Source organism: Hetaerina americana, unplaced genomic scaffold (assembly GCF_022747635.1).
Source record: "Hetaerina americana unplaced genomic scaffold, ioHetAmer1.1.p SCAF_5, whole genome shotgun sequence".
Classification (NCBI taxonomy): Eukaryota; Metazoa; Arthropoda; class Insecta; order Odonata; family Calopterygidae; genus Hetaerina; species Hetaerina americana.
Window position 1 is genome coordinate 88,243,831 of NW_027287095.1, and position 14,070 is coordinate 88,257,900.

General features: G+C 35.0%; 1 protein-coding gene across 2 annotated transcripts; it reads right to left on the reverse strand.

Moving 5' to 3' along the window:
* Positions 1-716: 716 nt before the first annotated feature.
* Positions 717-14,068, reverse strand: LOC139693627 (sn-1-specific diacylglycerol lipase ABHD11-like). Of its 2 annotated transcripts, XM_071591863.1 has the most exons (7): positions 13,847-14,068; positions 13,572-13,728; positions 13,241-13,414; positions 12,844-13,017; positions 8,465-8,658; positions 5,917-6,062; positions 717-907 (listed from the first exon to the last, which is right to left on the reverse strand). In XM_071591863.1, exons 1-6 carry the CDS (start codon positions 13,981-13,983, stop codon positions 5,921-5,923), a joined length of 978 nt encoding a protein of 325 aa, XP_071447964.1. In that variant the 5' UTR covers positions 13,984-14,068; the 3' UTR covers positions 717-907; positions 5,917-5,920. The 2 variants fall into 2 exon arrangements, with proteins under 2 accessions (XP_071447964.1, XP_071447965.1); XM_071591864.1 differs by lacking the exon at positions 12,844-13,017.
* Positions 14,069-14,070: the final 2 nt, after the last annotated feature.

Here is a 14,070-nt window from a genome sequence, read left to right on the forward strand (position 1 = left end):
TCCAACTTTTGTAATCACAGTAGGTAGAGTTTCACCACCAGGCAATATTAAACTCTGCCTGATGGACTGACTCTGACCTCTATTTCATAAAAGCCCCACTAAAAGTATTGGCAGCAGAGAGACTACATGTGACTGGATTGAGTCCGACATAAATAACGAGGCACAGCTGTTAAAAACTGCTTACACTTGAACCTACCTATCACCTCACAAAGTGTCTACACTTGGTATTCCCCAGGGTTCTGTTCTGGGACTGGTTCTTCCAGTAATAGTAGTAATTAGGGGAGATGACCAACAGCTGGCAGATTTATTGCTTTCACTTTATAATGGAGAATTTCAATCTCAAATAGTATTCTATTTTGGAGAATTTCAACCCTAAAAGACACTATTTATAAAATTAAAAAGAAGGGTTCTACAACAAAATCACATTGGTGAAACCGGATACATCTTTGGGTGTTTGTTTCATATTGAAAACAATTTTTCATCTAATGTAAAACAACTCCAGCACACATTTGTGCAATACAAGATCCCAGAATGATTATCACAGGCCATATGTACATATTCGCAAAAATGCAATGGGACCGAATCCTTTTCATTTCATGGTGCCCATAACTGCCAACATAACAATGATGAATACTGAAATATATGATAATACTGAAAAAAGCACCACCTAATTAAAATCAAGTCTGATGCTAAACCTGTTTAATACATTTTTTGCCTTCAGATGCTATAAAAATAATTCTTTATTAGAGTTCTTAAATAATAACAATTGACTACAGACACTTCCATAATTCCAGAAATACATAAAATACATCATGGAATTAATACAACCACCCAATCAATATGAAGAATTAAACATTTTTCTATTCTTTTTCTTTCTTCCTTTTCATTCTTTGTTAAAGCTGATAACCTATAAGAAAATATCAACAGAGGGAAATATCAGAATTAATTCATAAATATTCAGCACAGTTGTACAAAAAATGTTAGGCACTTCATGAATTTTTTCTATTGTTGCAAATGACTTATAAAAATCAAAACCCCCATCAATACACACTAACTATTATTGCAGTGAGATTGGAATGCATTAGAAAAACAAAAAATATTGTACTTGTGGTTACTGTTGGCAGAACCAAAATAAAAAAACTGTTTTAACATATGACAGTGAAATGTTGACTAGCTGGAATTAAGCAAACTGTACTTAACTGAATTGCCAAGTTTTTTACTACTAATTTTTGCCAAGGGTTTTCATTACTTGATCTTATCCATATAAGTTTCAGCCATGGCAAGAGGTAATTAAATGGGCTAAGGCAACAAGCCATGCTCAGAGTGGCTTCTGGAGCAAGAAAAATGACCATATATAATAGTGCCAAAAAAAATGTGCCACAACTATAATGTTCACATATTTTGGGATAACTCTAAAATAACCAGTCATACATATGGTACCGATGAATTTTAGAAGGCAATTTCAGATTTACCTACAAAATATTAAATAAGGATGGGAGTAGTATAAAAATATACCCTTATGAAGAAATCAATATCTTTAAGATATACAGGGTGCAACGCTTAAATCCAGACAAATTTCAATTTGTATTTCCCACCATATCGTAGTTGCACCGGAGGACGTGATTGGTGTTCTTGAAAGCTATAGGCATCTGGTAAACAGTCATAACCTCAAAATGGCCGAGATGTTACATACAAGTGCGGAGTACAATCGAAGTCGCTATTTTTGAAAGTGCTCGTGCTGGGCGATATATTTTGAAATAGTTCGATTCTTCTGTTTACAATATTGTGGCCGAGTATAATGCTTAGGAGAAGTCTGGGGAAGTTTTTGCTAATCCGGCAAGGAAATCTCATTTGAGGTATCGTGTGCTTGTCCGGATTTAAGTGCTGCACCCCTGTATGTACCAACCAGCCACAGTCATTAACCCAAAGGTACCTTTGATAGATGAGTACTAAATCCAACATGTGAAATTTGCTCATCAAGGTAGGCGAGGTTACATATTCCCTGTGGCCCCTCTGGTTTTCCAATAGGATTTATAACCTGAACACTCACATACCTTGGATGAAGCTGAGGGTGTCCAGAGTCATCACACAAAATTGAACCTAGGCCCTTATGTAAGCAGCCTTGCACTTTACCCACTGGATTACCTCATCCCTATCACCAGGATATTTTAATTTAATTTGTAATACTCCTTGTGCTGCTTTCTTTGATCATCATCTTTGAGTCTTTAATGAGACATTTTTATGAAATATATCGTAAAAAATAAAATTTTAAGAATGGAAGTTTGGATTCCAAGAGGGAAAATGTACTTTTGATGCTCATGCAAGTTTTCTAAAAAATGTAATGACTTTTGGGACTCGAAGAACTTCTCTGTTGGTGTATTCAATGATCTTTCACGTGCATTCAATAATGTGGGCCATGATATTCTTCTAAGTAAATGTAAATGCTATGGAATCAGGGGAATTGCCCATAAGTGGCTTAGTTATTATTATTTCTACCATATATCAATGATCAGCCTAGATGTATTGAGAATAACAGCATAGTTCTGTATGCAGATGGTACAACTCTGGCAATGAGCCACAAGAACCCCAAACATGTTCCAAGCTAAGCTCGATAGCTCATTATTGCTCTTGGAAAAATGGTTTAGGATAACAAAATGTCTGTAAACGTACTAAAAACAAATTATATTAAATTTTAAAAAGAAGGGAAGTGCCTCAGTTAGACCTCTGCTTAAAAGGCCAACCCATGGAATGGGTACACAGCACCAAGTTTAAAACATTTCTCTATTAATGAGTCCTTTAATTGGGGGATCATAATAGCCTATGTACCACTCTAGCAAAAAGTGGAACATGTGGCCATCAAAATTTTCAACTATCTGCCCCAAGGCATAAAATCTGCTCCTTCTAGAGGCACGTTTAAGAAATATCTCAAGCATTTACTGATAGATAAGTGCTATGATAGGGTGGAAGAGTTTCTGGAGTCTTCGGAACCCTGAAACGATTTTTTTGTTCTTTGACTTGCCCTATATTTTACTTGGTAAAGCCTTGGGACCAATAAATTTTATTATTATTGACAAATTCCAAAGAAACTGCGGGATATGCCGCAACAGTAACTTTTAACGGAGTCATCCGCTAATGTGCATTTCAATGCAATAATTTCAGTGTAAAAATCATTCGCCTTGACTGGGACTCAAACCCAGATCCCTCAATATCCGGTCGAGTGCTTTAGCCACTTAAGCTACCGAGGCATCCTCTTAAACTCTGATTTTTTAAAACTGAAATTTTGGGGCTTTTAAAGGAACTAGATGTTGTGACGAAATACCACGTAGTACCAGACGGTATTTCGTCACAACATCTAGTTCCTTTAAAAGCCCCAAAATTTCAGTTTTAAAAAATCACGAGTTTAAGAGGATGCCTCGGTAGCTTAAGTGGCTAAAGCACTTGACCGGATATTGAGGGATCTGGGTTCGAGTCCCAGTCAAGGCGAATGATTTTTACACTCTGAAATTATTGCATTATTATTATTGGTTGTTTTCCTCATGGTAGACCATGTTCTCCCATCTTGAGCCACTCTTTTCATTTCTTCACATTCTTTGATGGTAATTGCCAAGTATATAGTAAGACAAAATATATCAATATTTTCCAAATTCAATATCTTAAATACAATAATATAATAATGAATCAGTATTTTTCCTTTATTAAATTGAAAGGTAGCAGTATTTTTAGCCATCTGATGTTATGAACATGATATGACATTTTCTAACACTTTTGGGGGAAAACTGAATCCATGAACTTTGTTTAATCAATAATTTCACAAGATTAGGTGGATGGGTTGTCAATGGCCAATGCTAGTGAAATGTAGAGAGATGATGAGGGAAAGATGAGGATTAAGAAGGGGAATGGTAACTCATGGGGGTCTGTTGCTTGCTGGAGAATTTCTCGACAATGCATGGCTGAATAGGTGTAGTTGGTATTTTCACTTTGTCCAAGCTGTATGAGAGAATAATGGTCACCAGAGTGGGAGTGTGGTGCTATGTAGGGTAAGGGTAGACTGAGGAAAAAGAGGTCATCTAAAGAGATATCAAAGGGAAAGAAGAGCAAGGTTATAAAAGGAAGTCCTAATGTTGTTCTGATGGCAAGGCCATCTCTGTCGGACAAAGAATGATTATAATTATTATTATATTACATTGCAGATCGTGGGGAAGTAGGACAGAATGATGACTTATTGTAAGATATTTTGTTTACGGGTTTCCACCCAGTTTCTCTCACACAATCTCCACCACAACACCACCAAGTGCCACAAAAAATGTGATATAAAACAACAACTTCAGATTCCAAAGAAACTGCAGGAGATGCCGCAACAGTGACTTTTAACGGAGTCATCCGCTAATATGCATTTCAATGCAACAATTTCAGACTGTACAAATCATTCGCCTTGACCAATATGTGAACCGGTCAAGGCAAATCATTTTTACACTCTGAAATTGTTGTATTGAAACAACCCCAGAGCTAGAGGGAAATGAACATTTGTGCATTGCAAGCATTTTGAGACCATCTTTGATACATGCCTCCGTGAAATCAAGTGCATTGTCCATCCAATCACATCATGTTTTCTCACCTGCCATTTAATGTTTACATAGTTGATACCTCCCATTTGATCACTTGAAAATTCTGTTTCACTGTTAATTAACATGCGGTGCTTTGAACATTTTACATGGGATTTTCTTTTAAGATATTAATTTCAGTAATAGAAAAAGTTCCAAATCTCCTGAGTGGAAAAAGTTTGAAAAACCACAGTACAGAAGGTAGACTGCAAACCTCTTATGTAAAATGTGTGAAATGTGTTAATGAAAATGAGTAAATGTGTTAATCCTCATCTGGCACCACTAATTTGATTTCTCCTTTGTACATACAAATAGTACAGCCCTTGAATGTAACAACCAAGTAGAGAAAGACAAAATGCTCAAATTGGGTGTATAGGAAAAATGTCATCAAATGTCAGGTCACTTAATTGTGTTAATATTTCTGAAGTGAATTCTTTCCTTTGGAGATTAATACAACTACGCTCAAAACCATTTTTTTTCTAAGAGACATATTTAGTTGTATAAACAGTGTTAAGAATTTTCTTTGGTTAATAAAAACCTACTGCCTTTCTTGGATATCTTCTTATAGCATTACCTGAGAAGCTTTGCTCGAAAAAATTAATACTTGGAATGTAACAACTTCTTTCAAAGATTGTTTACACAATCACAGCAAGGAGCAATGGAATTAATAATAATTTTTCAAAAATATACTCATGTACACCAACAGGTCAAGGGATATATAATTGGTATACCCTTGCGTCAGTATATACCTCCCACCCCTAATATTGAACTTTCTCTGCAACATGGGTTAAGGTTTTGATTTTTCATAAGTCATTCAAGCATAACAAGGAATAAAATCATTCATAGGAAACCAAAACATGAGATTTACGCATCTTTTTGACCACTCCAAAATGATTTAATTTCATAGATATTAGAACAAGAAGGGGTAGTATTTTTGTCAAATATTGAATTGTGTATCAAAAGTTATCAAAGCAAACAAATCCCTTCATTAATATGTTTTATTAAAATGATCCCTTTATTTATATATTTCAACTTTTAAAATGTATGCTGCAATGCATTAATTTATATGTCATCAAAAACGTCAACAATATTTAAAATAAAAAAATTAGCAAACAATCAAATAATTAGACACACACAGAAATAAAGAGGTTAATAAAAATGCATTTTTTTCAAAATAGTAATAGTTTCAATACATATGAATAGAAGAAATAGCACAATAAATCCAAATTATGCACTTGCCACAGATTTGACATAAATACGTTCATAATGATGGACTTTGTAATAAACTAGACTATACATCCTAGTGCATACTTACTAGCTCAAGAGGTCTCTTGAATAAACTGAAACACTATATCAAGAAACTCATGAGGTTTATCAGCATGAACCCAGTGACCAGCATCAGGTATGTACTTAAAAACTGCATTGGGAAAATATTCCTTGATTTGAGAATGATCCTCAGCTCTGGAAAAGAGGAGTCAGGATGTTAAAGCCGGCATATGCGGTTGTCACTAAGAAATGCCAATTGCATAGGATGAAAATTCACTGTTGTGATATGCCAGGTTAATAATAATATGATTCATTATGCAAGTGAAGAGTATCACAGGACACAGCTCTCAACACATGGCATGCATAAACACATGATAAAGTCCATTCCCCAACCCAATCTGCTTTTCAAGGCTCATTGAATCAAAGAGTTATCTCTGATTGATATCATTAGTTCTTATGAATAACATCCTGAGGAACTCTACACTCTCTCACTTCAGTTACCAAACACAACAATTTCATTCAGTTCAAAGTTTAATCTAACCGGAGTTCATAGGCACCATCTGGGTATACTTGGAACCTAACTAGGGACACTTACTGGAGAATGTTGTGGCATGGACTAGAAAATCCTAATAGTCACCAGGGAGGGCCAAAAATAGACAATATAATTTGATCATTTATTACTGATCAACACAAAACAATACTGGAGACTGTCTAAACCTTTTATGAAATATCCAAGATGTATAAAGTTATATAATTAATGTTAGTGATTATATGGATGTGAAATTTCATTTTTACAGACTGGTTCATTTTTTACATGGAAAGACCTTCATTCTATCGTATTTAGTTATCAATAGAAATAAAACTGCAATTCTGTTAGTCTGCCTTCCAATAACTTTATTTCCACGGGGTAAAATGCACGATGACAGGAGCAATTACCTAAATATTAGTCTCTTTTTATCTCTTTCATCAAATAATGACTGAAGTAATTATAATGAAAGTTATAGTGCACAGTAAACCCAATCCAGCATAAAACATAAGCTATACATCATGTCAGATATTAAGAATTAAGGAATGCATGCATGGTATAGGGATGCATGATAAATACCACTGTTGTTTACTCCAAGCAAGTGAAGCACTGATTTATCACTGGAATGGAGAAATTATGGCAATATGCATAAGTAAGATATGCCAAATTTCAACAATAAATAAGAACTGGTAACCATGTCCAAACATGATAAGGACATCAGTTATAGGGAAATAATGTTGACTGAGGCTGATTTCTTCAAGATTATGACCAGACCATACAAATAACATCCAAAACATTAGATTTTGGCCTTGAAATGGACCCTGAGCATACATATATGCATTGGCAAAGGGGAATCAGTTGTAATTCACCAAGCACCCCCAGAACATCGTACATCCTCAAATTTGGTAAAAAATTGCCATAAACCCAGAAATGCTTTATATGCAGTACAAAATCATTCATAAGATATATTTCTCACGTACTGCAGTTGGATAACTAGACAAGATTACTTCTTGTGCAGCCTTTTTGGTACATCAAAGCAATCTATGATGATAGGATTGATTTTAATGTACAACTGCATAGAGCATCGGCAAACATGCACCAATGATCAGCAATATATATTTCTATTTTATCATGTCTATGAAATGAATTCAATGCACATGCTCAGATTACAAAGGGCTATCATTTAAAGGACTTGTGATTAAATTTTATCACAGATATTCATTTTATTTTAGGGCAAAGCTGACATTCCTAATTTCCTGTCAGAGCAAGTGTCAGACATTACATGGATTAAAATGTGTCAGTCATCTCCTCACTCCACTGTGGCTTGCCTGCCAAATAGCCCACAGCAAACAGTTGCCCAACAGCTGTCACCGTGCTGAGTGCAGGCTACCTAGACAGTAGCACACTTCAGAGTTTGCTAGTCATGACAGCGAGAGGCAAGAGCACAGATTTTCTCTTGCCAATACATAGACAAAGACTTTAAAATCAACTACCCACTAGATGGTCTGTTAATAGAGCAAGAGAAATATATTCTAATCCCAAAAGCAAGCATGCACTTTTCCCAATGTCGTCTCAACATTTTCTGAATTCTATAACTTAAAAAAATTTCCCTAACTTTTCCGGCCAAAATAAGTTCTAAGACTTATCCAGAGTTTCCAAGATTTACAAAAATGGTTAAGATCAGCATCTGCCCACTGCCAAATGCTAGATTCTCATTTTCCTGATAATGCTCTCTGCTGAATGACATCCTCTGTTGGCAGGGAACCAACGCAACTGCAGAGCCTAGCTATCTAGGTGAGTTTAGTCCATCAATCACTAGGTACAACATTGCTCTGCAGTGGCCAAAGACTTGTGGGTAATTAGCTCAAATCATGCACGTATTATGCCAGAGAGAACACCATCAATCACTACTAAGACAAGTGATTGGTGAAAGGTCAACTTTTTCAAAAGTACAGGAAGATTGATAGTCCAGCATCAGATTGCTCAGATAATATGTATCTTCTAAAAAAATCAAGACATGAGGGGCAGAGTGACTAACAAAAAAAAATGAAGAGGAAGTTGCACATCTCACCTTACATAATCTGATTTCTCTCCACAAACAAACAGCGTTGGCCCCTTGTATGATATGGAAGGGGGTGCAGAAATTGGAAAAATGGCAATGTTGGAAAAGAAATTTTCAGATATAGCTTCCAAATTGACTCTCCACCTAAAACTTCCATTGTCTTCAACAAGATTTGTAGCCAGGAATAACCGCAGCATTTGTTCCTTTAAAAAAAATAGGAATAGACAGACATTTATAATGGCAAGTATGTGATAAACTGTTATTTTCTGTTCAAGTATTTTATATTCTTTTATGGCATTTAAGCAACACACCTTAAGATGCTTAAGGTATGTCGACAATGCAATGTTATCTTTCAGTGTGTCCCCAATTAAAAGGTTATCTGAATACCTGCTTTAAAAATGGTTAGAAATAACACTGCATGGCGACCGGCAGAATGGCTTTGATCAGGTCAATTAAGTATACAACAGCATAAAATAATGAATTAATTAATGTGTGATCAATGCTAAACATTTCATAAAGGATATTAGGAAAATGCCTCTTTGGTTTTGGTCCAGATGAATAGAGAGAGGTCTGCGACCTACAACAAAATGCCAGTGAGCACTCCACTGCCTCTTACTTTTCATGGAGAATCAAACGTGTGACCATTGGTGAACGAAATGTTGAACAAAGTCCAATTATAATTACGATTTTCCAATAACAGTGTTCTTTAAAGTGATTGCAATTCACATGGTTAACCTACTTTGTACTTATTTATAAAATTATTACACTATGATAAAGAAAATTTTACCTACTTCCTAAGAAGATTTATAAAAGAAATACTACCCACCTTAGCAGATTTTTTATCCCTCCCAATTTAATTATTTTCAAAATGTCAATGAAAAACAAATGGGAAATGAAATAATGAACTACAAGTAGAATTTCAATCATTGCAACAAGGATAGTAAATATTTCAAAATTTCTATTTTTTCATTATTAAGGATTTCTTATCCATTTATTACTCTAAATTTTCACCATTGAATATTTTTTTGTAAAATATTAAATCTGCAAACAAAAGTGAAGCATTTAAATTATAATATTTATCTAACCTACTTATCTAATCCAGACAGGGTAAGACTCAAATATACTCAACCATATTATGAACATTGCCACCCTCTTTTTAAATATTTGGAAATGCTGACTGTAATATGTTTATACATCCATCATACAGCTACTTACGTTATAAAAAAACAAGAAGGACATTACGATAAATAATAGTTATCACCGTCACAATACAAAAAGATGTAAAGCTTTACATGTTAAATAATTTAAATTGCCTATGGTAGCTAAAGGACCGACATCAAAGTTCATTAACTTGTTTAACCATTTGTATTTCTATTTGTCCACTATTGTCTTTCCTATTGATGTGTCCTATACACCTACCATTTGTGCTCTCAATACGGTACCCTATATCTGCTGCACAAATAAACCTATTATTATTATTAATAAATGTGATGACTTAGAAATGTATTTAAAATTTCTTTCAAATCTGCCTTACCAATATAAAGATAACCTGGAAAAAACTCATCAATTTCTTCTGCACTAATAACAACACCGTTTCCATTTTAATATATCCTACAATTTAAAAAAAAACATAATTTCTGTGGTCTCTCCCCATGGATTACAACCTTGACATGGTGGAAGGGCTTGAGCATTTTGATTAACCTCACAGCTGTGTTGGTGGGAGCAATGATAATTACTCTGATAAGGTCACCCATGCCAGACACGTCAAAGGATAGGAACCAGATGAAGGGTAGACCATGCAGCGTCTCTTCCTCACTGATCTGTCTGCAAAGGCATCTGAACTTAATGGGGTGACCATTGAGTGATGGTGTCACCTTAAAAGCACTATTGAGTACGGCAAGATGAAACCACCTCAAATGTCTATCCCTCGAATTGAATGACGGGCACTGTAGACAAAATGAGTCCTGGCAAATATGGGTCTTGGTTCAATCCCCTGGGTGTCATGCCTGGCAGCAGGGACCGAGAGGTTTCTGCAGTCATCATCTCATGAAATCCTTCTAAGAGTGTAATAGAGGAGAGAACGTTAGGTGGGCAGGTAAGGGGCAGGAATGAGATAGGCATGTTTGATATAATGGTGGAAATAAGTATGCAGAATCAAAAGGGGGACTATTGTAGTGTTGAATGTCAGGTTGTGTTTTACTTGGATAGGCAAAGAAATCATTGTGATACCTTTATGTAGCTTATTCCAAAAACTACCTTAACAGGTAGATTACTGATAATAACAAAAATTACTCAATAGCTTACATGCTAACCACTGCTTATTTGGTCCTACAATCTGATGTACTAGTATTTTTCAGAGTAATGTAAATTTCAACACGATGGGTTTCAATTCTCCTCTAAATCTGACATAAATGAAAAATATTAGAATGAGATTCATTGTGAAATTAACGAGCAGGTGATAAGTCAAATTTCAAAGCTAAATCATGCATAAATTCACATCATATGGTGTATACCAAACTTGGTAGTTAACGATTATTGCTAGGTTTTGGATTGACACAGATGCACCATCACATTTCTTGAATTTGTCTAAAAAGAGAAAACCTGACATCCCACACACTCCATATTGCCTCACTAAGAAGAACTATTTCCAGGGTGCCACAGGCTGGCTGTGGACAACTCCCCTTCATCTTTCTCTCTTTTTGTCACACCTGTAACTCCCACAACCCTTCCTCTCCCCACTCCTTGGCTCTCTGAAGCATTCTTATACATTCAAATGTGAATAAGTTACACTTTACGTTTCACACATTGCAACGCTGTCCAATAAAATTTTAGAAAAATAAAAAGTTCATTTTCGCCTTGGAAAGTTTGTATACATAATACCATTGTTAGATACATAACCAAGGAGTTTTTTAAAGAGGGAATAACGGAGTGAAAACTGTACGTGTGCATTATGACATATTTAGTATCACTGACTTTGTGTTGTCAAGGCCACCCAACAAACAGCTCCCAACTTTTGGGAATATTTGCAAGATACTCATTCAAAGCATATCATTTCACCAAATGTACAAATGTTGATTCCGCCATATCACAGTTGAGTGTGCGAAAAATACTTGAAGAGAGAATAAACCTTTTCATGTAGGAAATGTATTAAAGTATCAGTAGCTCTCATCACCCATGACCAATTAAAAATTATACAAGTGCAAAAATGGTTGTTTTTTTCATTTTGGATCATCTAAATGTAAAACATTATGAATTATGGTTAGCTAGAGAATTTATAGATTCTGACAGAGCATATTTCAGAAGATACCTCAGAAGAAAAAGAGATAAATTGACATTTTCCTAATTTCCCAGTACTTGGAAAATGCTTATTAGACCGGAAATAGTCCACAGATTTGAACCTAAGCTATTTTTACTCATGTTTGCACATAAACATTAAATTATTCTTCAATTCTGAATACAAGATATTTTATGCTAGTCAGGGCTTTGGAGCACAGCAGTGTGAAAACCCAGACTGAATACAATACAGTATTCAGCCTGGGTCCATCCAAAAGCTAACTTAATCATAACAATATCATCAATAAAAAATGTATTACCCATCTATTGCCCCATCACACAATAAATTGGACAGGACTTTTAAATCTTTGCCAAAGAATGTCATGGGTCGTAAAGATAATTTCAGAGAAATTAAAATTGCATGATATCAGGAATAAAATGACTCATAAACATACTTACCTTAGTTGTACTCATATGCACAGCCAAAGAATGCTTAAGAAACATTTCTCAAATTTAGAATTACTTACATATACTTTTTTTTGTTGACAATGCATCATACTTTGCACAATTCACCAAGAAGCTAATAGGTAGCACATACCTTAACAGAGGGATAATATTTATTGCTTTACCCAATGATAGGGAAAAGATGCAAAAACATTTTTAATAGAACGCTTTGATTTATAACGAATGTTATTGAACCTTTGTCTCTTGGCACTTACCTTCGCACGCACACAATACCGCAAGTGTGACCAATGATCTTGCCTCAATTGATTAATATGCTTGTTCACCTCTGGACAATATTATTACCTGATCTCTTTAAAAATAATAATAATTTTATTCACTTAGTTGCTCAGCAGACACACAACAAGTTAGGTAGTACAATACATACAAAATAATACCATGAAGCAAGAGTGCTTGAGAAAGCTAGGAAGCAGGAGCGAGACCAAATAAAGACTAATAAACATGAGGATATAGCAAATAAAGAAGTATCTCTAAATACGTTAACTAATAAATTCCATGGGACAGCTTGGTTTTTATAACTATATCAGATTGATGCAACTATTCTAACACAAATAACTTCGAATTGGCAATCTGGCTCTATACGGTAAACTTACTTTTATAGTTGAACGTAGTTGTTCATCAACTGCCTTCCGAGCCGCTGATAATGGAATATTATGCTCCAGTTTGATATTTTTCATAGCCTCAAAATAACTCTTCATCACATTTAGACTAGGACTGTTTCCAACAGGAGAAATGTCGACAACTACGAGGTTCTCTACAAGAGTAGGCTGAAGGAAAAATAGATACACATGTAACAGTTAAATATTTTGTTGAAGGATAACTATTATGTAATTATTTAATACCTATATTAGGTTTTGGTTAACTATGTTGTGTACTATAACGATGACAAAAAATGAAATCGATCTAATAAGAAAATATGCATGCACACAGCCGCGAGAAGAGCTCATATTACTTATATAAAACTGAACTGTTACATTACCAGTTACTTACATATTTCAGAGCAGCGAGCATCATTGCTCTACCACCCATGCTGTGGCCTATTAATGAAGCTTTGGGAATATTTAGGTTTTCCATTAGAGCTCGAACATCCTCCGCTAAGTGATGATAACTCATTTCAGAATTATGAGGGCTGTCACCATGGTTTCTCGCATCCACAGTAATGATCTAATTTTGCAGAAATGACCCAAAATTACATTTAAATAACTTAAAATACTGTACCAGTTCAACCTAAATGTAAGGTAAACCAATCAGTAAAGTAAATGCCTATTTGTATAGGTACCTTTTAAAATCATTATTCATCGGATCATGTAAGGAGTCTCACCTTCCTCAATGTTAAATTATGTAAAGCTTTGGAAAGGCTAACCCAGTTATTTCTTGAGCCTAGCAACCCATGCATAATTATAATCGGCAATGAATTAGCCTCTGCCGGTCCTTTGGTTGATTCATGAGATGTATATGCCATTTTTACAGGTGTAACGCTACGAAGTCAGACATGGAAATTTTTACATATTGTCAGTGCTGCACCGATATAAGTTTTTTGAACGATAGAAATAATATATAATAGAGCATTAGTGAAAAACCAAAGTTGTCCATTACTCTTTTCCAGTTGATTCCGCTACTTCAGAGGCACATAGTAGATTGGTGGTACTAAAATAACGAACGTACTCCCTTTTGAAACAATTAATGTACGTAGAATTTCGAAAGAAACGAAATGATAATTCCGGGAGAGACATTTTGACCGCGACTGGAATCTGTCCCCTTAGAAAAATGTTATGTTCTTATACAAAAAAGTCATTCCATCTACAACTGAAGCAGACAGT